This window comes from Cucumis melo, chromosome 2, assembly GCF_025177605.1.
Source record: "Cucumis melo cultivar AY chromosome 2, USDA_Cmelo_AY_1.0, whole genome shotgun sequence".
NCBI lineage: Eukaryota > Viridiplantae > Streptophyta > Magnoliopsida > Cucurbitales > Cucurbitaceae > Cucumis > Cucumis melo.
This window is the reverse complement of record NC_066858.1, coordinates 16,333,697-16,353,960: the sequence shown is the minus strand read 5'-3', so window position 1 is coordinate 16,353,960 and position 20,264 is coordinate 16,333,697. Positions and strand designations below refer to the sequence as shown.

The 20,264-nt window shown below is 33.9% G+C and overlaps 3 protein-coding genes across 4 annotated transcripts; 2 read left to right on the top strand and 1 right to left on the bottom strand.

The window, feature by feature from the left end:
* Positions 1-387: 387 nt before the first annotated feature.
* Positions 388-5,772, top strand: LOC103502723 (26S proteasome regulatory subunit 8 homolog A). The gene is made up of 9 exons (XM_008466773.2): positions 388-743; positions 1,740-1,837; positions 2,282-2,506; positions 2,618-2,680; positions 2,775-2,938; positions 3,291-3,447; positions 4,124-4,222; positions 4,566-4,676; positions 5,354-5,772. The coding sequence occupies exons 1-9, from the start codon at positions 545-547 to the stop codon at positions 5,492-5,494; spliced, it is 1,257 nt and encodes a 418-aa protein (XP_008464995.1). The 5' UTR covers positions 388-544; the 3' UTR covers positions 5,495-5,772.
* A 1,951-nt stretch (positions 5,773-7,723) lies between these two features.
* On the top strand, positions 7,724-11,141 carry LOC103502724 (uncharacterized). Of its 2 annotated transcripts, none has more exons than XM_008466774.3 (7): positions 7,724-8,047; positions 8,248-8,458; positions 8,763-8,848; positions 8,972-9,118; positions 9,586-9,709; positions 10,532-10,818; positions 10,908-11,141. In XM_008466774.3, exons 2-7 carry the CDS (start codon positions 8,278-8,280, stop codon positions 10,998-11,000), a joined length of 918 nt encoding a protein of 305 aa, XP_008464996.1. In that variant the 5' UTR covers positions 7,724-8,047; positions 8,248-8,277; the 3' UTR covers positions 11,001-11,141. The 2 variants fall into 2 exon arrangements, with proteins under 2 accessions (XP_008464996.1, XP_008464997.1); XM_008466775.3 differs by having other exon boundaries at positions 7,763-8,047; positions 8,238-8,458.
* A 3,249-nt stretch (positions 11,142-14,390) lies between these two features.
* On the bottom strand, positions 14,391-20,043 carry LOC103502725 (potassium channel AKT1). The gene is made up of 11 exons (XM_008466776.3): positions 19,570-20,043; positions 18,572-18,937; positions 18,281-18,338; positions 17,868-18,185; positions 17,517-17,762; positions 17,303-17,401; positions 17,155-17,187; positions 16,862-17,047; positions 16,484-16,684; positions 16,296-16,371; positions 14,391-15,457 (listed from the first exon to the last, which is right to left on the bottom strand). Exons 1-11 carry the CDS (start codon positions 19,755-19,757, stop codon positions 14,607-14,609), a joined length of 2,622 nt encoding a protein of 873 aa, XP_008464998.1. The 5' UTR covers positions 19,758-20,043; the 3' UTR covers positions 14,391-14,606.
* Positions 20,044-20,264: the final 221 nt, after the last annotated feature.

Genomic DNA, 20,264 nt, shown 5'->3' with positions numbered 1-20,264 from the left:
TACTATAATAATTCTTTCCCCAAACACATATTATTATAACACTACTATAATAATCCCTTTCCCAAACACATACTATTATAACACTACCAATAATAATTCTTCCCCCAAACACATATTATAATAACACTACCAATAATAATTCTTCCCCCAAACACATATTATCATAACACTATCAATAATAAATCTTCCCCCAAACACATATTATCATAATACTAGGATTATCATAATCCTAGGATTATCATAATCATTTTCCCCCATAACTCTTTCCCTCCCCCAAACACACCCTTTCTTTTGTTTCTTTGGGCCTGGGTGGATTGAGTGGGCTTGGATCTAGATGGCTTTAGCTTCTGCCGGCCCATTAAGATGCTAAAGCCCGTGTCATCGTTCATTCCTTTGCCGAAAGCGCAAGAAACCAGGCACACCCACCTCCATTTTACAACATTCATCTTCTTCGCTCGACAAAGTCTCATTTTCCAGTTTGGTTATCTTTTGTTCAAATCTAGATCGTCCAGTTAAAGGAGTTCGATTTTTCTAGGTCTTTCCAATGGCGACAATGGAGGTCGAGACCCAGAAAGTGGCGTCGGCGTCGTTAGATGCTTGCTCGGCGAAACAGGCGACGAAACAAGGTGAGGGTCTGAGGCAGTACTATCTCCAACATATTCACGAGCTCCAGCTCCAGGTCCGTCAAAAGACCCATAATCTAAATCGTCTTGAAGCTCAGCGTAACGAGCTGAATTCGAAAGGTACCCCAATCAATTTTGAATTTTGAATTTTGAATTTTTTAGTTTACTTCCAGGGTTTGTGAGTTTTTTGGGTACCTTTGGTTTCTCACAAATTTCGCACTTGTTGTTTGCTCCGCTGAAGAATGGTTACATAATTAAGATGCTATAGGAAGTTGAACCCTGAGGCAATTTTAATGAGAAAAGTGAATTAGGGAAAAATGTAAAAACTTGAATGCTTTAAAGGAAGATAAAAGAACAATTAATCAATTCTCTTTCATTCTTATAAATTTTTGTGGCTGTTCTTCCCACTTCCTTTCTTCAACGAACGAAGTGTTGTTGGATTTGAAATTCTATCTCTTCATGTCATTTTCTTCTAATTATAAATGGTTGAAAACCGGTTAGCGGTGTCTTAGAATCTGAAATATGTTGGCATTAGAAGTCATTTATCTCGATTTGAGACTTTTGGAATTGGAATTGGAATCCTTTAGGGCCTAGCCAATTTCATTCTCAGGTAACTGAAATATCTTGGCAGTAGTACTGGAACTGGTAACTGATGAGTAGAATTATTCTCACCTTTTCATATACAATGTATACTACAACTATTGTAATTGAATTCTGATGTTATTGTCCTCTTTGATAACTGTCCAAGTTAATATCTCTGCGTATCTTCAGCTTTTTGATAGAATCTTGGAAAAAAATTCGGATACTGGGCTATACTATTCGTAAGATGTTTGACTATGGTTTCATCGTGGGATATACTTCGTTACTTCCAAATAAGATGATCAAGATATAGTGGATTTTTATAATTTTTTATTTTTACTTTTTATGATAATATAGAAACTATGGTTTTTTACTCATATATGATATAATGCTTCAAAAGGCATTGCGTATTCGTAGAAGTGTTTTCCTACCTTCATTTTTTAGTCTGCTCAGTCTAAACTGTACTTTTATTTCCTAGAAATTGGACTTATGATCTATTTGAGGTCATTGCATTATAACTCATATTAATATTTACAGTACGCATGCTTCGGGAAGAGCTCCAGCTACTTCAAGAGCCAGGATCTTATGTTGGTGAAGTTGTTAAAGTCATGGGAAAGAACAAAGTTTTAGTTAAGGCAAGTGACCTTTTCTTCTCTATTTATTACAGAAAAAAGTAATAATGATAAAGTATTAATTCATTACCAATGTACCACTCCCCTTCCCTCCCTCACTCTCTCAACACCTTGGGATACATGTTGATCTTTTGAAAGAATTTCTGTGGAAACTCCATTTCTGTGAAGTTTAATATTCTGTAGTAAAAAAGTGAAAATGTGCTTAAGTTGCCTACCACCCTGTGCATGGTATTAAAAAGTACTGAGATTTGATTCTGATACTTGCTGTGAAATAGAATCTTGCCATGCCGTGCTTCAAATAATTATCATTAGCATCTATTATTATTCAGCAATTCAAATTTGTATGTCTATGGCAAATTGGCGATACAATCTTAGAAGTTTTGATTTCGTTCTCAATATATTGGACTCTTTTCTTTGTTTCCAACTTCTCTGTGTTCACTTGCACAGGTTCATCCAGAAGGGAAATATGTTGTTGATATTGACAAAAGTATCGATATCACAAAAATCACACCCTCAACCCGAGTGGCTCTCCGTAATGACAGCTACGTTCTTCATTTAGTCTTGCCAAGCAAAGTGGATCCACTTGTTAATCTTATGAAAGTTGAAAAGGTTCCTGATTCAACTTATGATATGATTGGTGGTCTAGACCAACAAATAAAAGAAATAAAAGAGGTTTGTATGTTGCAAATAGTTTTATTTATTTATTTATTTATTTATTTATTTATGTCGGTTACTTGTTATTCAATAATCTGTAAGTTCTGAAGTATTAGTTCCAATCTGCAGGTTATTGAACTCCCCATTAAGCATCCTGAACTTTTTGAGAGTCTTGGAATAGCTCAACCAAAGGTAATGCTACATCAATACAACAACAGTACTTTCTTAACTAGTTTCTTGAGTTTGTCGTATTGAATATATCTCTCTCACCATGTGCTTCAAACAGGGTGTCTTGCTGTATGGGCCACCTGGTACTGGGAAAACACTGTTGGCTAGAGCAGTGGCTCACCATACAGATTGTACTTTCATCAGGGTTTCTGGGTCTGAGTTGGTCCAGAAATATATTGGAGAAGGTTCTAGAATGGTCAGAGAGCTTTTCGTCATGGCTAGGTTTGTTCTGAAACTGATGTTCTCTACTGTGTTTCATTGTTAAGTCATCCAGTTGGTGTTGTTGATCCTAACCTCCCTGCTTTTATTCATGTATGGGGACTCTTTTTCTTGACTGCCACAAATGACTAGAATCAAAGTCAGGAACGATTCTTGTGGTGCTAAATTTTTATTTATCGGAAATGGGTAGTTTATGATTTCATTTTCCACCCATGAATACATTCAACTGAACAGCGAAATAATGTCAGAAAATCAAACCTGGAAGAGATTATATCTTTAGATGTCAATTGGTGATTTAATTGTAAGCATCTTTTTATTGATTCTATTGCAATCATTTATTAATTTTCCTTTTCAGGGAGCATGCACCTTCTATTATTTTCATGGATGAAATCGATAGTATTGGGTCTGCTAGAATGGAATCTGGGAGTGGTAATGGTGATAGTGAGGTGCAGCGTACTATGTTGGAACTTCTTAACCAGCTTGATGGATTTGAAGCATCAAATAAGATCAAGGTACAATAAATGAACTACATATGTGAATGATGGAACATATGACACTAGAATATCTTATGACCAACATTGATCAGATATTTCTCAACTAAAAAGAAAAAGGAAAAAAGATTCTGATTGAATAAATGATATTCTAGATTTTGATCAACCAATGTTTTGAAAAGGTTGATGTTGCCTTCGGAGTTTAGACTTATTATCTTGATTGGTGAAGCTTATTATGTCTTTCAGTGATATGATATAAGGTATAACTTGTAAGTGTATTTAATCCCAAAAATTCAGTAATCGAAGTGTATAGCTATCTTATATATTGTTTGAAAGGGAAAATGTATGTCTTTCCTAAGAGTGCATGTCTTTCTGGTTGTGCTTTTCATGAATTGTTGTGGTAAATGTTGTAACTTGTAAAATGGGTTGTATTACAAACATGAGTAGATCTTTTTTGTTCTAAAGAATTGACTGCATATTGATTCCATTCCTACCTCTGTACACAAGTTTTAAAGATTCCACGCCATTATTTTCATAGTGCTTATTCTTCTTGTGAATTTAAAGGAGTAAGCCTTGAGGCTAAATATTGGACCCATTGACTCGAAGCCCCTTTAAAATATTTAAATATCCTTTCCTGTTTGTAACTCTGTACTAAAAGCCTTGCAATTTGGTTTCTAACTTCTTTGTCTTGTTGCAGGTCTTGATGGCCACCAATAGGATTGATATTCTGGATCAAGCTCTCCTAAGGCCAGGACGAATTGACAGGAAGATTGAATTTCCAAATCCTAACGAGGATGTAAGTACCACTACTTGTTTCAGTATATACTTCTGTTATTCAGAGAATATTATGGTAATACAATTAACTTCGTGTTTAACTTCTTTCTTGCTCTGAAAGGAACCTACAATTTTTTAAAGTAGAAAGATAAAAGCTGCTTATCTTGTCAGTTTTATTATGCTTTAATATGTGTTTGACTTTTGAGAGTACCTACAGTTGCCTTCGTAGTTTCTGTTCTAATTACGTGCCTTTCTTCACCCCTGGATGAAGCTTGCAATTTATCAGCTGTTGGGACTTAGGGTGGTATTAATCATAGTCGCTTACTATATAAATATACTGACATTCGGTTTATATGGAAATGCAGTCCCGGTTTGATATCTTGAAAATACATTCTCGTAAAATGAATTTGATGCGTGGGATTGATCTGAAGAAAATTGCTGAGAAGATGAATGGTGCATCTGGTGCAGAACTCAAGGTATATTAATCTTTTGATCATGAATATGATATTTTGAAAATAATCTCACGCTTCGTGCATATCATTGTTGTACATCGACTACTATTAACTGTAAGAGTGCATGCTCTAGCTTTCAAGTGAAACATTTTCTCTGTGAACACTCGGAGAAAAAATATATATATAAATAAGCCTGTTGAGTAGGATTACGCAACCTTGTGATAGCCAAAGGACTAGACGCTATCTACGCTCAAATAAAAGGCTCTTGGATCTAATGCTTCGCTGGATGTTCATCTGTATACATTAAATTGTTCTCTCTATAAATTGCTAGGTTTATTACAAGATAGCATTGGAAACAAATGTAATCGTCATTCACAGTGTAACTCAATGACCAATATGAGTCGTGAAAATTTTGTCCCACGAGATTAGTTAAGGTCCACGTAGGCTTGACTTAACATCCACGTATAACAAAAAATGAAAAAAGAAAGAAAGAAAAAACATCAAGAGTCATGGAAGTCAGTTCGATCCCATAACCTTGGCATGCAAAACTTGTAAAGGCTAGCGGGTTATCCAGAGATATTAGTCGAGAGTCCAAACACAACATTCACGGATATTAAAAAAAATATATAGCCGCGCTTAACAGCAGGACTGTTAACATTCACTAATTACTTTTTGGTGGCATATTTTGCGATTGAACACAGGCCGTATGTACAGAAGCGGGGATGTTTGCTTTGAGGGAAAGAAGGGTTCACGTGACTCAGGAAGATTTTGAGATGGCTGTTGCCAAGGTGATGAAGAAGGAATCAGAGAAGAACATGTCGTTACGAAAGCTATGGAAGTAGAACTATCATAAGAAGCAGCCAAGGCGTGGCAAATTCTGAATAGTGCTTACCTTTTTATTCTTGAATTCTTCACCTCATCTGGCTGTGCCTAGAGATTTGTCGAACTTGGTTTATGTACCTTGAATGATGTTTTATAGTCGTTCACTCATTTATTTTCACCTGGATCTTGTAACTTAAAATCCCTCTCATTGCCACATTTCTTTGACCATCTCCTTTTCCAGATGTATTGACAAGTTGATGGAAGCTGGTAAGAATTAAAGAATTACCCAATTGAAAATTATTTACTTTGTTCATATTATTGGAGAGAGAAAGAGGTGATACTCTCAAGGGGGAACTGATGCAAAGAAATGTTCAACATCACTGTTAATATATTTAAATCGTGGAGATGTAACTTTTCCCTTTTTTAGAAAAAAAATCTAAATAATAAATTTGTTTAGTGATACTATCGTTTTAGAAAAATCAGCTAAATAAATAAATATTATTTATAAAATATTTAAATTGACTATAAATAGTTCTATGAAATTTGTTATATTTTATAAATAGTCTTAATTTTTGAAAAATTCTAAATTAAAATATCCTAGAGGATTTATTGAGTGTTAGATATTTTTTGTTGCATATTTTTTTAAACTTCAGAAGTTGTTTTTTCTTTTCATAATTTATGGTCGTGGTGTTTCTTAATCCAATCATTCTAATTTCTTGACCATTTGTTATTTATCAGAAATTTTTAAAAAACTCATTTTTGGTTATCAAGAACCTATGCAGACGCTCAGAATGTCCCTTGAACAAAGTTGTTTGTGAACATTGGGGGAAATGGTCCAATTTGTTCTAGATTTCATTTAAGTTTTCAAACAAGTGAAGAACAACAAAGTAACATTCTAAACTATTCTTTAATTTGATGGATTTACTAGAATGAAAGTTTTAAATAAACTCAGTCGCAACCTATTTCAATTCTCGGCCACCAAAATTGGTATCAAACCGGTAGATTGACATTCAAATTGTACCAAAAAATTGCTCAAACATTGAGGTTATAATTAGAGGAAGACACATATCCCTGACCCCTTATAGATTTGCCTCTGTTAGATGGTTTAGATTTGTTTGATTTATTAATTGGTTGACAAGAAGTTGTTTAGTTTAGTTTAATGAAGTGTTAATTCTAACCTTTCTTAAGGGAGCTTGTAGAAAGAAATTGTCCTCATGGAGAGTGATATCTCATTTCTATGTTTGAAGTTGAGGAAGATCGTTAGGAATGACTACTTACATATCATAGTATTGAAAAGTTGATCAAGCAATTATTCATATACATGATTTGAGTGTTAACTAATAAATCAATAATATCAAATTACCAAAGTCTCTAAATAATAAATTTCTGTGCATGTATATAGTGTCTATTAAGAAAAATGAATAGAATTAAATACAAGATTAAGATGTCTTAGTTTATACAAAAATGATGTAAAAAAAGATTGATCTTTTCAATAATATATACACACGCACACATGCATATTCTTTAAAATGATTGAGTTAAACTACACAATGGATTCCTATAGTTTTGAATTATGACATAATTTCAGTACGATTTTTGTAATATTAAAAACTTCGATCCATTCGAAGATTTATTTAAATTTCTTAAATGTTCAATTGTTACCATGTGTTTCTACCTAAACACATCAACAACTAACCAATTTGTCTACTTTGAGTAGTAATGTATAGTCAACAGATCTTAAATATAAAGGATATTTATAGCTTATACCATGCTTCTAAGACCAAAATCATATTTAACTTACCCTAAATATGGTCAAAAGAGTAGCGTAAGGACCATAACATTCTAATAGAAGTACCATACAAGATTATACAACTTTACTGTATTCAATATTTCTTCCCTATGCTTGAAGGAAACAAATTGAAAAAAAATGTAAGATTAAAAGACAAATTATTTGAGGAGACAACAACATTATAGTAAAGTATTTTGCACTGCTTGACGTAAAATGAAGAAACTATAAAAATATTTAAAATTTGAAACGAAAGACAAGAAATTTTAATTATTGAATGAGACTGTCACAATGTGGTTGTCTCTTAATAACTGTCGGATGTATATTAAAAAAGTTTCATACTCCTTACGATAGCTATTAAATATAAATTTGAGAGTACTTTTTTCTTCTATTTTAATTAATATAAAATTGCTTTCAAATACGGTCTGATTGAATAATTTTTGTTTGTCGGGTTTGCTTGTACAAACTCTTTTACTCTTTGTTGAGAGTATACATGAAAATCTTCCCTCGGGCCCAAGAGAGATGAGCCCATTCCCATGACGAATTTATGGATGTGGTGAGGCCCCAAAGAGAAAGAAGACGATGATTGAGAAATGGGAAGAGTGAACGAAGATCACTATTATGGGTAATTCATATGAATCACAATCATCGGCGCTGAGAAATCGTTAAAGGAAACATCCCATCTGCTTTGTACTTGTGCAACCTTCTTCAACGTTTTTGTTATACTTTACATTAAAATTTATCATCATCTGTAGAAATTTCACTCTGAATCTTTCCTCAATTTCAGGTACCCAATTTGTAGCTCTCTATTGTCTTTGTTTCGTTTTCCCATGTTAATTTTGATGCTCTGAAACCCCATCTCCAACCCCAAGTTTTTGTTTTTGTTTTTGTTTTTTTAATGATTAACTTTGAGATATGTAATTCCTGTACTGGGTATTGGTTTTCGATCTCTGAATTTGTGATTGAGTTTGTTTTAGGGTTGTGCAGGCTTTGGATTTTTGGAGAAGAAGATAATCAATGAAAGGGGAAGTACAATTGGAGTCATCAATTGGGCAAAACCCTAGTGATTCTGATCCTCTGCTTGAGAATCAGAACGATTCATCATCCCATGGAACCTCTGATGAAATCAAGGATGAGGATACTGAAGCTGGTTCCATTCCTTGTTGTCGTATTTGCTTAGAGAGCGATGCCGAACCAGGTGAATTTCATTGTTAGTTTGTTTTTTGCAATTTCTTGTTCAACTAAATTTTCATGTAATTGTTGGCTCAATTCTGTTGAATGTTAGCTCCATTGTATATTGGCGGGCAATTATTTTGTTTATAGTCTCTCATTATCACTAGAATTGAAAACCCCTTTCAATTTTGGCCTTGCTGAACCTTGTTTTTGATGCAAAGTGACTTTTGTGTTTGGTCTTTAATGCTTGTAAAATGATGTAAGTTCTGTTTTTCATAGCTCGGGTAATACCTTCTTCCACTTGGCTCAAATGAATTTTCATTTTACAGAAGATGAACTGATTTCTCCATGCATGTGCAAAGGCACACAGCAGTTTGTCCATCGATCTTGTCTTGATCATTGGCGCTCCGTTAAGGCAAATTTCTTTATTTTAGTTCTTCTATGCTGTTCCTGCTTATGATTATGAAGGACTTGCTTGTTTCCTTTTCTATTTTCTTATAATTTTAATCAATCTGAAAGAATTCCCATATTTCTGCAGGAAGGGTTTGCTTTCTCGCATTGTACAACTTGCAAAGCCCAATTTCACCTGAAAGTTTCCTTATTTGAGGACAACTCTTGGCGTAAAGTTAAATTCAGGCTTTTTGTGGCAAGAGATGTTCTCCTTGTATTTATAGCTGTACAAACTGTGAGTTGCCATAAATTTTCTACCTGTTATAGAATTATTATTAAAATCCTGAAGCTTGAGTGTTTATTTATCAAGAAATTTAATTACCATCTTTTTTTTTTCTTTTTCTTTCTTTTTTTTTAATTTCAAGGGGCATGATTGTGATTTGTATCAAACTGCTATGTGGTTATTCAACTTTTAGTTTTCCTTAGAACTTAAGGACATGGTTGTACACCCTATAGATTACTACCTGTCAAGGAAGCTGCCTGTCACTTTTTGTTTTTCAAGCTTACAAGAACTTTTTGACTTTTGTGTTTTCAAGATGATAGCTTTTTTTTTTTTTTTCACTAGGTACTCCCATCTTAAGGAGTTGTGATAATTTATTTCATTTAAGCACATCTTGTCATTTACATGACGATCAACCCAAAATACTAGCAGTGAATAAGTATTTGAACATAAACTTATGGAGGATTTTATCCTTTTTGTAGTTAATAGCAGCAATTGGTGGTTATGCATATATCATGGACAAAGACGGGGCATTTAGGAATTCTTTCAGTGATGGATGGGATCGTATTCTGTCCAAACATCCTATTCCATTTTATTATTGTATCGGTAAGCTACTTTGGAATAAACTGGTCAGCTGCTTCTTTAAGAATAGGATCTGAGGTGTGTCTATTATCACAAGTACAATTCCTTTATTCATAAATTCAGACTTTGCTGTGCATTGTTGTTCGTTCATGCTTCATATAAAGTAGGAAGGATGCAAAATCTCTCATTTTATTAGTGTTGAAAGCTCATTAATAGTTAATTAAGGAAATTGAGCTTCTTTTCCACCCCTCCTGTCAAAATACCCCCCCCCCCCCCCTCTCTATAATGTATTTAAAATCTCTCAGTTAAATTGATTTCTTATCAAGGTAGATTCAGCGGCCATTTCTAATTTGATACTGATGTCTTGTCGTATGTTTGTTTCCTCTTCTTTAATATGAATAAATATCCACGTGGGAAAGGGATATTTTTGTGCCAAGCTGGGTTTTGTGTTGTTTTATGGGGTTTGTGAGACAAGAAAAATAATATCCATTCTCAAGGGGAAAGATTTCTTTTGATTATGCTTGGGCTCTGGAGATTCTCTGTTTCTCTTTCGGCAGACCCTTTTCTTTTATTTGCTAGGTCTTATTTTAACTGGACCCCTTTCCGTAGTTGGCTCCCTATTGTGGGTTTGCCTATCTGGCTTTTCTGTGTTCTCTTTCATTTTTCCTCAATGAAAGTTAAAATTTTCATTAAATAAATAAATGCCCTTGTTGCCATTTCTTTCTGAACATTTTTCTTTTGCCAAATCTAACCAAGGCATAGGTTTCAATTATTCTTGATCAATGACTTGTTTCATGGTTTTGAACTACTAATGACTCTATGTCTGCTTATGTTTTCGTATATCAGGGGTCCTAGCTTTCTTTGTTCTGCTTGGATTCTTTGGGCTCATACTACATTGTTCGTCCCTGAATAGTAATGACCCAAGAGTTGCTGGGTGTCACAACTGTTGCTATGGATGGGGAATCTTGGATTGTTTCCCTGCATCAATGGAAGCCTGTTTTGCACTTGTTATCGTTTTCATAGTTATCTTTGTAATCCTTGGCATAGCTTATGGCTTCCTTGCTGCTACTATGGCCATTCAGAGGATCTGGCAAAGACATTACCACATTCTCACAAAAAGGGAACTGACTAAAGTAAAGATTCTAAACCTGTTAAATGTTTTTTGTTGGTGAATGTTAATACCTGTTTTTGTGGTTTTAATACTTCACTTCCTGGGATGTAGGAATATGTGGTGGAGGATCTTCATGGATGTTATACTCCTCCAAAATTGGAACCAGAACACGAACAGCACTTGAAAATGCTACAGCTTCTGTAATGAAACGGCAAAAATGAGATGTTAAAATTTCTGTCATTTAGTTTTTTGTTATGTTGTTTTGTTTGATGAGAAGATACAATGTGCATTTTGCTTGACAAGGTTGTTATAAATGAGCAATGTGGAAATTAGATTTTAACTCAATTGTGTTACCTGACCCTTTCTTGCATTTTGAGCATCTTTTTCTGTTTTTAAGGCAATGTCTTAGATTCGATTGCCTCTCCAAAAAAAAAGAAAAAAAAAAAAGAAAAAAAAAGAAAAAAAAAGAAAAAAGAAAAAAAGAAAGAAAAAGCCACGGTAGGTTTGTTCTCAGATTTCGTAGACTTAATTTGGTTAAATCATTAAAATTTGTCAAATCTGAAGTTGACATTATTCATTTAGATTTTCAATAGTTGTATCTTTCAGTTATTCCTAAGATAGAAAAAAAAATATACTTCAATTTAGTAGGTTATAATTTTGTTTCGACTTGAGTTTTGTTTCTATTTAATTTATAAATCTCAAACTCAATTTTATAATGGTAACTTTGATTGTTCATTAGATATTTAGTTTTAGTTTTTTTTTTTTTCCTCTATTAATTAATCTACAAAAATTATAAAAAAAATTGGTGAAACTTAATTATAATGAGAAATATAAAGTTGGAGAATGGTGAAGTGGATACATGATTAAAGGAAATATCCTAAATCATGTACTTAGTCCACAACGGGTTTTAGATTTTGCCATTGGAAATTTAGGACAAAGCCGAAAACTCCAACCCTCGTTGTGCTCCCTTCCAATTCTCTCTTATTTCTTTTAACTCAGTTGTCGTCAATCTCCAACTGTCTTAGATATCATTCATGTCTATTTTCTTTTCTTTTAAGTATTATGGGTAAATGAATATGATATCTATTTTTGTGGTCCAATTAACCCAACATGTTTATTATTTTTGTACTTGATTTATGTGTAAACTCTTTAATTGCTAATTATGGATTTTGTTGGTCCTACTAATTCTAATACAATTATATCTACAACAAATTCAACTTTAACGATCATAGCAAACCTATCCTTTATTTAAATATAATTTTATTAGCCATTATTATGTGTCAAATTAATCATATTTCATATTATGTTTCGAACCTAAAGTTCTTTCGATTTATATATACTAGTCTTTTTCAAGACGTATTTCTCAAGCTGCAAACTTCTTTGTGGAGAGAATGTCGTTGGAGTGGAAGAAATTTGAGAGAAAGTTGTAAGAGAGCGTCAAGTAAAACATATTTTAGGGGAGGGGTGGAGTTTTGGGACTACGAACGCGTGATCCTCATGCATGATTTTCAACGTAACAACATGGAACTCGTAAATCTTATTCCTAATTTTCGATGCGGCATACTATGTAAAAAAAATCTAGAATGTGGCAGCTATATGTGAAACTTAAAATTGTGGATCAAGTATAGGATTTATGGTATCATGTACTAGTTTTGGTATTCCCTAGCCTTAATCTTTTACATTATTTTCCTTATTATATTTTTGTTTTCTACTCATTAAAATAACACTATATTTTAAAAGAAAATCCTTTTGATAGTGTTGCCTTTTTTTTCTCTTAATCTCAAATTAATTAATTAATTTGATTGATTAATTAATTTTTTGATGATAACAAATCTAAAACTTTTTTATTGATAATTTTATTATTTTCAATAGTCCATAACGTAAAGCTCAAAACAATGATTCTCACGTCTCTTGAATCAACGAAATCGGAGTTCAAACAAAGAAATCACTACTAAAAGAAGCTTAACAAAAAATACCCGAGATGGTGACGTGGCGGCCAAGTAATCAAATGCGAACCAATTAGAAAAAGTCACTTGAAACAATGAAGGAGTAACAAATGTTGGTTTTATTTTTGTTTTTGCTTTTTTATTGGCTTTAAAAAAATAAATTTAATATTATTATTTATGTTTGTGTGGCTCTTCTTTTAAAAAGACTATGAAGTTGTTTGATTGCACTCTAAAAAAATTATTTTGAAAAGATATTATTATATTATTATTTGTGATGTGTCTAATGGCTAATTAAGTTTAGATCTCAATCGTTCAATTTTATTTTACTTACATCTAATGACTCAAAATTATTTTGGATTTCAATATACTTTCCCTCTTTTTCAAAAACTTCATTTTTTTCTAATATTATAAGAACTTTGTTTATCTTTACTATCTTCAAAAGTTGCAAAAACCACCATTGTTATTCTCTTTAGAGCTTCCAATGTTCATTCTTTTCATCTTATTCTAGAGAGAATTCTTATTATATTGTGAGGATTAATTATTATGAGCTTAAAATTGTATATGCACTCTTTTAGAGAGTTTTCTTTTGTGTAATTTAAAACTTCGACATATTGTGATGGTTCGATTTTAACCCGTGGAAATGATTGGGTTTGCTCTTAAACTCAAAAAGGAGTAAGTAGTGGTTCGATTCTAATTCGTGAAAAGAGGAAAGAAAATTTTCAATCAAAATCTCAAAAGGTATTTGGGAAAGTGGATGTAGGTCAAGTTTGACCGAACCACTATAAAATTAGTTAAATTAGTGTATCTTCTTCTCCAACTCTTTTCTAATTATTTTTGCATTTAATTTTAGTTACATATTTTTGTTGGTTGAGTTTGATTGCGTACTCTATTATATAATTTTTATCAATCTTTGTTATTTAAGATAATTTAGCTAATTTTTTTATTTAATTTAAAAATTATCTTATTATTTTAATTTAGACTTATTTGTTAAAAAGTTTAATTGAACCCTATTCACTCGCTCTAGGGTTGTCATACGAGTTCAACAGAACTTATTGGTATTTGAGCTACAACTTCAAGGTGGTGGAGTGGATTATGAGTGTTTGCACGAGGTTTTTAGAGAAACGTATATCATGGTGTTGAACTTTATTGCTTTTGTATGATGTGATCCGATATGTAGTACTTGGTTATCTAATTATCTCTCGGTTGAATGTGTACACTTAATGTATGGAAGAACATTTGCATCTCTAAGCTTCAATGAGTGGTTGTTCAATCGAGTTGAGGGACCTACTAACTTCACTTAAAGCAATTAATTATCATTATTATTTCCTACCAAGTTCAAGGATTAAAAAGGTATGTCTTGAAAACTCAAGAACCAAGCGCAGTTGTTCTTTTTTCCCTTATCTTTTTTTTCCTAATGTATTGTAATTGAAATGCAGAATGAAGTAATTGAACCACGAGGATTATACTACATTCATCGTGTCAATTGAGCTAGGTTCATCTTGACAATATATCCAATATTAATTAAATTAAATAAGTAATTATAAAAGCTTAAGATAACTTAGAAGTTTATATTTTCCCAAAGAAAAACAAAGTAAGATTCTAAAACAATCTGTATATGAATTTGGATGGACGGAAGTTTTAAATAGACTTGAGCAATATGAAGCAGTCCATTTCAATTCTCGACCACCAATTTTGGTGTAAAAATGGTTGCGATTGGCATTCAACTTGCGTAAAAGAATGCTCAAACTATATACAAGTTTTGCACTTTACAAACCCCTCTCTATCTATTCAGTAATCATTCTCTTTCGTTTACAATTGCCTTTCACTAATTCAAAATAAAAAACCAAACTAAAACAATGAAATATTATGTGGTTCTTCCATCACTGACAAAAACAAGATGATCACCATCCCTAATGACTTCTATATCTTCAATGGCAGCTCCATCTTTGTTCAATACCTTTGTTGCCATAATCCCATATTTCTTCAAACCAATCTCGAGCAGCTCGTTGTAACTTTCTGGAAGCAGCACCAACTTCCCGCCAACTTCACCGATCTCTGGACAGCTTACTATCACCCTTGCAGGGTTGGTTCCAGAGTTCTCTAAACTGGTTTGGTTATCAGGAAAAGGGATGCCTTTCTCCCCTGACTGTGCTGCTGACATGATACCAAACAATGAATTATGGAAGTTGTTAGTCCTACGACGGGGACGAGAATGACCTGGCCATGAACCATCATTGGCTTCCTGAGGTTGCGGGCGAATCATAGGCTCGCTTGTAAATCTTCCAAGGAAGCGAATACCGGTCTGCTTCTCTGGAATTGCAACAACAGATTGAGATTTTGATTCTTTTGTTGTTTGGAAGAGGTTTTTAATTCCTTCATGTCCTTGTTGGTCTGCTAGATCTCTCGGAGTCCATCCATGGACATCTGGTTTGTCAATATCAGCTCCTTGTTTGAGAAGGAACTTGACGATCTCAATGTTGTCTTCACAAACAGCAACATGCAAAGCAGTCGTTCCATTGTTCCTAGCACTCGTAACGTCACCTCCATATCGGTGAATCTCCTTGAGCAACTGGAGGTTGTTTTGCTCTGCAGCAGTACACGCAAAGTGTCCAACATCTCCTGACCGAAGGTTAGCACCATTGTCCATAAGTAGCTGAGCTACTGCCTCATGGCCACCGAGTATCGCCTCCCATAATGGTACAACCCCATCTGAATCTGTAGAAAAAGTAACAGGGAACATAATCATCTTTCCAGTCTGTTTGAATTTATTAAATAAAATAAAGCAACAGAATTCTTTAAGATAGATCCCCATCTCAATGAGATCCTTCAACAATTCCAAGTTTTTCAGTTTATGTCTCTACATTCCCCCGATATTTAATATTTTAATACGTTCCTCAGAATAGAAACCATCCAAGAGAGAAAGATCCACAGGGGATGTATAAATAATAAACAAAACAATTCAACAGACATGAACCACAATTTCATAAAAAAAAGAAAAACTAATAAAAAAGACATGAACCACATGATAAGGTACATTGTTTGCAATGACCATTGCAGGATCTGTTTATCAAGTTATAATAAGAATTGGATGCCAGCAAGGACATTACAATAAGAAGACCTATAATGGGAAATGAGACAGTTGGACTGGATTTTTTTTATGGGTTCCAAATGTATCTAAAGCAAATTACCATCAACACTGTTCTGGATAAGAATTTTAGGTCAACTTGGTCCTTAAATAGAACAAAAAAATCCTCGGGAAAATGCACAGTTTATTTAGGGTATGTACTCATTGTTAAATCATATCTTTAAAAAGTGAAGATAGTTGACTTGAAAGAGAATAATGGGGGGAAAATAAATGCCATTAATGTCAGCAAATACTTTTTCAGATGTGAGTAAAGTCAACGCAGTGGCAAATTTTAAGCAATCTGACCTTCAAACATTAAATAACAAGTATGATGTGCATAGCAAGCAAACGGTTTTAAAGAAAATTATCTGTAAAGTTGTTTTATAACACCAGTAGACAGTAATATCAGCAAATTGTACAGAATAGTACCTCTACTATTGGGATCTGCTCCATAGTCTAGCAATAGAAGCACACAGTTTTCATTTCCATTTGATGCTGCTATATGCTGGTATTTACATAAATGGAGAAACCAAGAAAAGCAATAAGGGATGAGAATGAGGAAAACCTCTTAATCAGTTGATAGAAAGTCAAAAAGAGCAACAGGAGATTAAACTCACAAGTGAAGTCCTCCCGGAATTGTCTGATTCATTTGGATCGAGACCTCTTTTCAAAAGTTGGTGTAAAAGCAAATCATCTCCTCTAAGTGTTGCAAAACAAAGACTAAGTGGTAGGTCCATTCTGCCTCTAGCTAGCATGTTCTCTGTCTCCAACAAAACTCCTTCCATGATGGGGTCCTTGTCTTTCAAGTCCTTCAAATGCTGCCAACCAAGAAAATAAAATGTCATTGTAGATAAACTACACGTTAATCCTCGCCTTGTAAGTTACTCAAATATGGACAAATCGTTCCATTTCATTAAAATTCAGTCTTTGTTTCTTTAAAAGGAAAGTATAACTCTAGTTAACTCATATAATATAATTGATAAAAGGGAGCAGACCTGAAGAAGATTGTTCATGATTATAGTCCCATCACCGACATTGGATTGAACAATATTCAGAAAAGCTGTCCGATTTAGACGCAGCAACTGACTCAATCGCTTTGTACGAACAGTAAACAATTGTGGCCTGTAACATAACACCCCAATCTCTCCACAAAGATCACCAGTTTTAGCCTCTCCAACAACCTGCAAGTATTGGAGCAATTTAGTCAGTAAATTAATTGCCTTGGACTAACACATAGGTAACCAAAAACAAAATATTCAAAAAATCTAAGAGCTTCAATAAGACTTGCCTGTTCAACTCCATTCTTGAGCACTAGCAAATCCTGTGAAAAAATGTCAAACATTAGACTTTGGGTTGAGCTGAACTAGGTGGCTAATTAGTGAATACGCCAGAAAGTAACTCAAAAGTTTCCACAATCAAACAACTTAAATAATTACCACAGCACCCGTGACAAGAATGTAGAAGTCTGTTGGGGCTTCATTTTGTAAAATTACATCTTCTTTTGGAGGAAAATACTCTGCCTTCATTTCTGACACCTGTAACATTTCAGAAAATCACTCAGTATCAAAGTAAGAGCATACTTGTCAACAGACTCGTATAAAAATGAAAAAAATATCTAGGTTAAAAGCTTAAGGACATATTGTCAATTACCAGCTGAAAAAGTAGGTCATTTGAAACACCCCGAAACAAGTAGACCTTGTCTACTAGAGAATAGAAAAGATAATGTGAAATGCTTGATCGGATGGCTTTAGGCAAGGAATCAAGAGTTTCTTGCTGCTGCAATCCCTCAGAGTCAGTTCTGAACTTTAGACACAAATGTGCAAGCATTTGGTCTTGTAAACGGAGAGGAAGTTGATTCCTATGGGCGAAACTAGATGCAGCTTGTATCGTATCCCTCTGAGCAAAAAAGTACCAAAGTATTGAACAAAAAAGAAAACATAGTATATTATAATATAAAGTATAAAGGGTCATTTGTACACTGTGCAAGAATTTTCTACTTACGAATTTTCTAGTTCTACTGGTTCCATGGACAACTAAGTTGGTCATATTTCCAATTAAGTATGCTGTCAAACCAAGATTGAAAAGCATGTAGAATATGTCAAAAACCATCTCCCTTGTATTCACAGGATGCAAATCGCCATAGCCAACAGTAGTTAGGGTAGTGATAGACCAATAAATGGAAGTGACATATCTAATCCACAAACTTTGGTCCAGAAAGTTTTCCATGGATGCTCCAATCCATGTGTTTTTTGGGTCATGATAACGAGCAGCAAGGAGATAATAGAAACATGCAGCACAGTGAACCGCAAAGAGAGTAACCTGAAAAATACATAGAATACAAATAAGAGTACATCTTCAGAATTAACTAAACTAATCAATAACTAACTCAATCCAATTGACATATGAAAACTTACACAAATGAGTTTCGCACATCGAACCCAAAAGTAGTTATAGTTCCTATCCTTTTCCAGTCTGTTCAGAAGAAAGAAAACAAACATTAATTTGAGGTAGAACCAAGGATTAAAATATAGATTTTCGCAAGTCAAAAAGTTTAGAAACTTAGATTAACATTTAAGCTGTTTTTAGTCTCAAAATAAGTTAAGGATAGTGTTATTTCTAACTTTTACAACCATTTATAAAAGATGTCAAAGACATCGGTAGATATTTGTTTATGCTAATACAGCGAAATGGAAAAGTCTTTGTACCTGGAGAAAAGAGCACTGACTCTTCGGAGACGCCAGAGACGAAGCATGTTGAATAATCCATAAGAACGGAGAGGCGGAGGGGAAATCTTCTGTGCAAGTTCAGAAGGAATTGTGGATATGACATCAAAGATCAGCCATGTCCTTGCATACTTCAGAGCAATCTTCTTGGGTTCATCAACAAGTAAATAGGTGGTTTTATCAAGGTAAGCAACAAAGAATGTGAGAACAATATCCACAGCAAAAAATCCATTAACCACATTGTCTGTAACAGAGAGTGGCGATTGGGGTTTCTTAAGGAATCCAAACTCGAACGGCGAGACCCAAGCAGTATATACCACCAAAACAACGAGAAAAGTCTCCCAAATCCTGTAGATAACAAAACCTTAGCCACTTTTGGGAGAAAAATGAGAAAGCTATGCATCACCCTGTGCAAACAACCATAAATATTGGCTTTATCAGTGCAGGAAAAGAATCTCTTGAGTTCTCTTTTTCTTTTTTCAAAAACATACAACCCCATGAATTCATTCACGAAACAAACATATACACGTATAAATATATTTATTTATATATATTTCTGTTCAATGCTATATTAAATACAAAATCGACCTTTTTGCAAGCTTTAGGGCATGAGGAGAATCGTCTGACGTTAAAGAATAACCTTTAATAGGAAGAAGCGCATAAACAAACAAGAACTAAAGCGAAAAACAAAAACAAAAAGAAAAAAGACGCAAAGCCAGCACCATAATTTACAATAACAAAAAGAGAGACGAAAATTCACAAGCAGGAAAACCCAAAAAACTTGAGAAAACAAATGGAACCAATAAGAAATCTGACCATAATAAAATCAACAAAAACATAAAGAAATCCCTTTATGATGTAAAATTTAAAACCCAATACAAAAAAGTCGTACGAAATTCAAGAAGGAATTCAAAGCAACCGATAAAAGCCATTTTCAAAAGCCTCTTAAAAAACCCAATAAGAGAAAAACGAAAACTCACCTGTATCGACGGTCATAAGGCGAAATAATAAAACGCCGGAGCTTGACTCTGCGATTGCTTCTAGCGCCAAGAGAAGGAAGTATTCCAGTGGTAAGACTATACTGACTACCGTCTCTGGAGAGTTGCTCAAGCTCTTCTTGACCACAAACAGAAACCCTGAAACCCCCTCTGTTTCTAAGGGACTCCATTGTTGACGTTGGACGCTGCAAAAACGAAAAGAAACAGAGAAAGAAGAATCTCTGGGATACCCTGTTTTGTGGGTATGCCTTATTCCTCCTCCTTCTTCCTTCTCGATGTTCGGCTTGGTTTTATAACGTAATTTCTTCTAGTGGGTATGCCTTCTTCTACTTCTTCTTCTTCTTCTTCTTCTTCTTCTTCGCTTCCGCTGTTTTTGCAGAGATCCTTTAGATTGTCTTTATATATATATAGAAAAAGGTCTGTGTCTGCCGCGCGTAAGGTTTTAAGGGTTGTTTTTGTTTGGTGTTAGGGTGTGGGCTATTTACCAATTGGCACTCCCATTTATTGTTATTTTTCCTCCCATTTTGACTATTTTTCTCCTTTTTTTCCTTACTCTTTTTTCTCTTTTTTAAATAAATTTTAAAATTCAAATAACCACTTTGGTCAAACACACCTTCTTTTTGGTGTTTTGAAATAACTATTTATCATATGAAGTGCTTTTTTATATATATATATAT

Coding starts and splice junctions, on each gene's coding strand:
- LOC103502723 (XM_008466773.2), top strand. CDS start 545: ATGGCGACAATGGAGGTCGAGACCCAGAAAGTGGCGTCGGCGTCGTTA. Junction 744..1,739: donor TAACGAGCTGAATTCGAAAG/GTACCCCAATCA, acceptor TAATATTTACAG/TACGCATGCTTCGGGAAGAG. Junction 4,677..5,353: donor CATCTGGTGCAGAACTCAAG/GTATATTAATCT, acceptor GATTGAACACAG/GCCGTATGTACAGAAGCGGG.
- LOC103502724 (XM_008466774.3), top strand. CDS start 8,278: ATGAAAGGGGAAGTACAATTGGAGTCATCAATTGGGCAAAACCCTAGT. Junction 8,849..8,971: donor ATCATTGGCGCTCCGTTAAG/GCAAATTTCTTT, acceptor ATATTTCTGCAG/GAAGGGTTTGCTTTCTCGCA. Junction 9,119..9,585: donor TATTTATAGCTGTACAAACT/GTGAGTTGCCAT, acceptor TCCTTTTTGTAG/TTAATAGCAGCAATTGGTGG.
- LOC103502725 (XM_008466776.3), bottom strand. CDS start 19,757: ATGGAGTCCCTTAGAAACAGAGGGGGTTTCAGGGTTTCTGTTTGTGGT. Junction 17,402..17,516: donor ATGACCTACTTTTTCAGCTG/GTAATTGACAAT, acceptor GAAATGTTACAG/GTGTCAGAAATGAAGGCAGA. Junction 16,372..16,483: donor ATTCCGGGAGGACTTCACTT/GTGAGTTTAATC, acceptor TGTAAATACCAG/CATATAGCAGCATCAAATGG.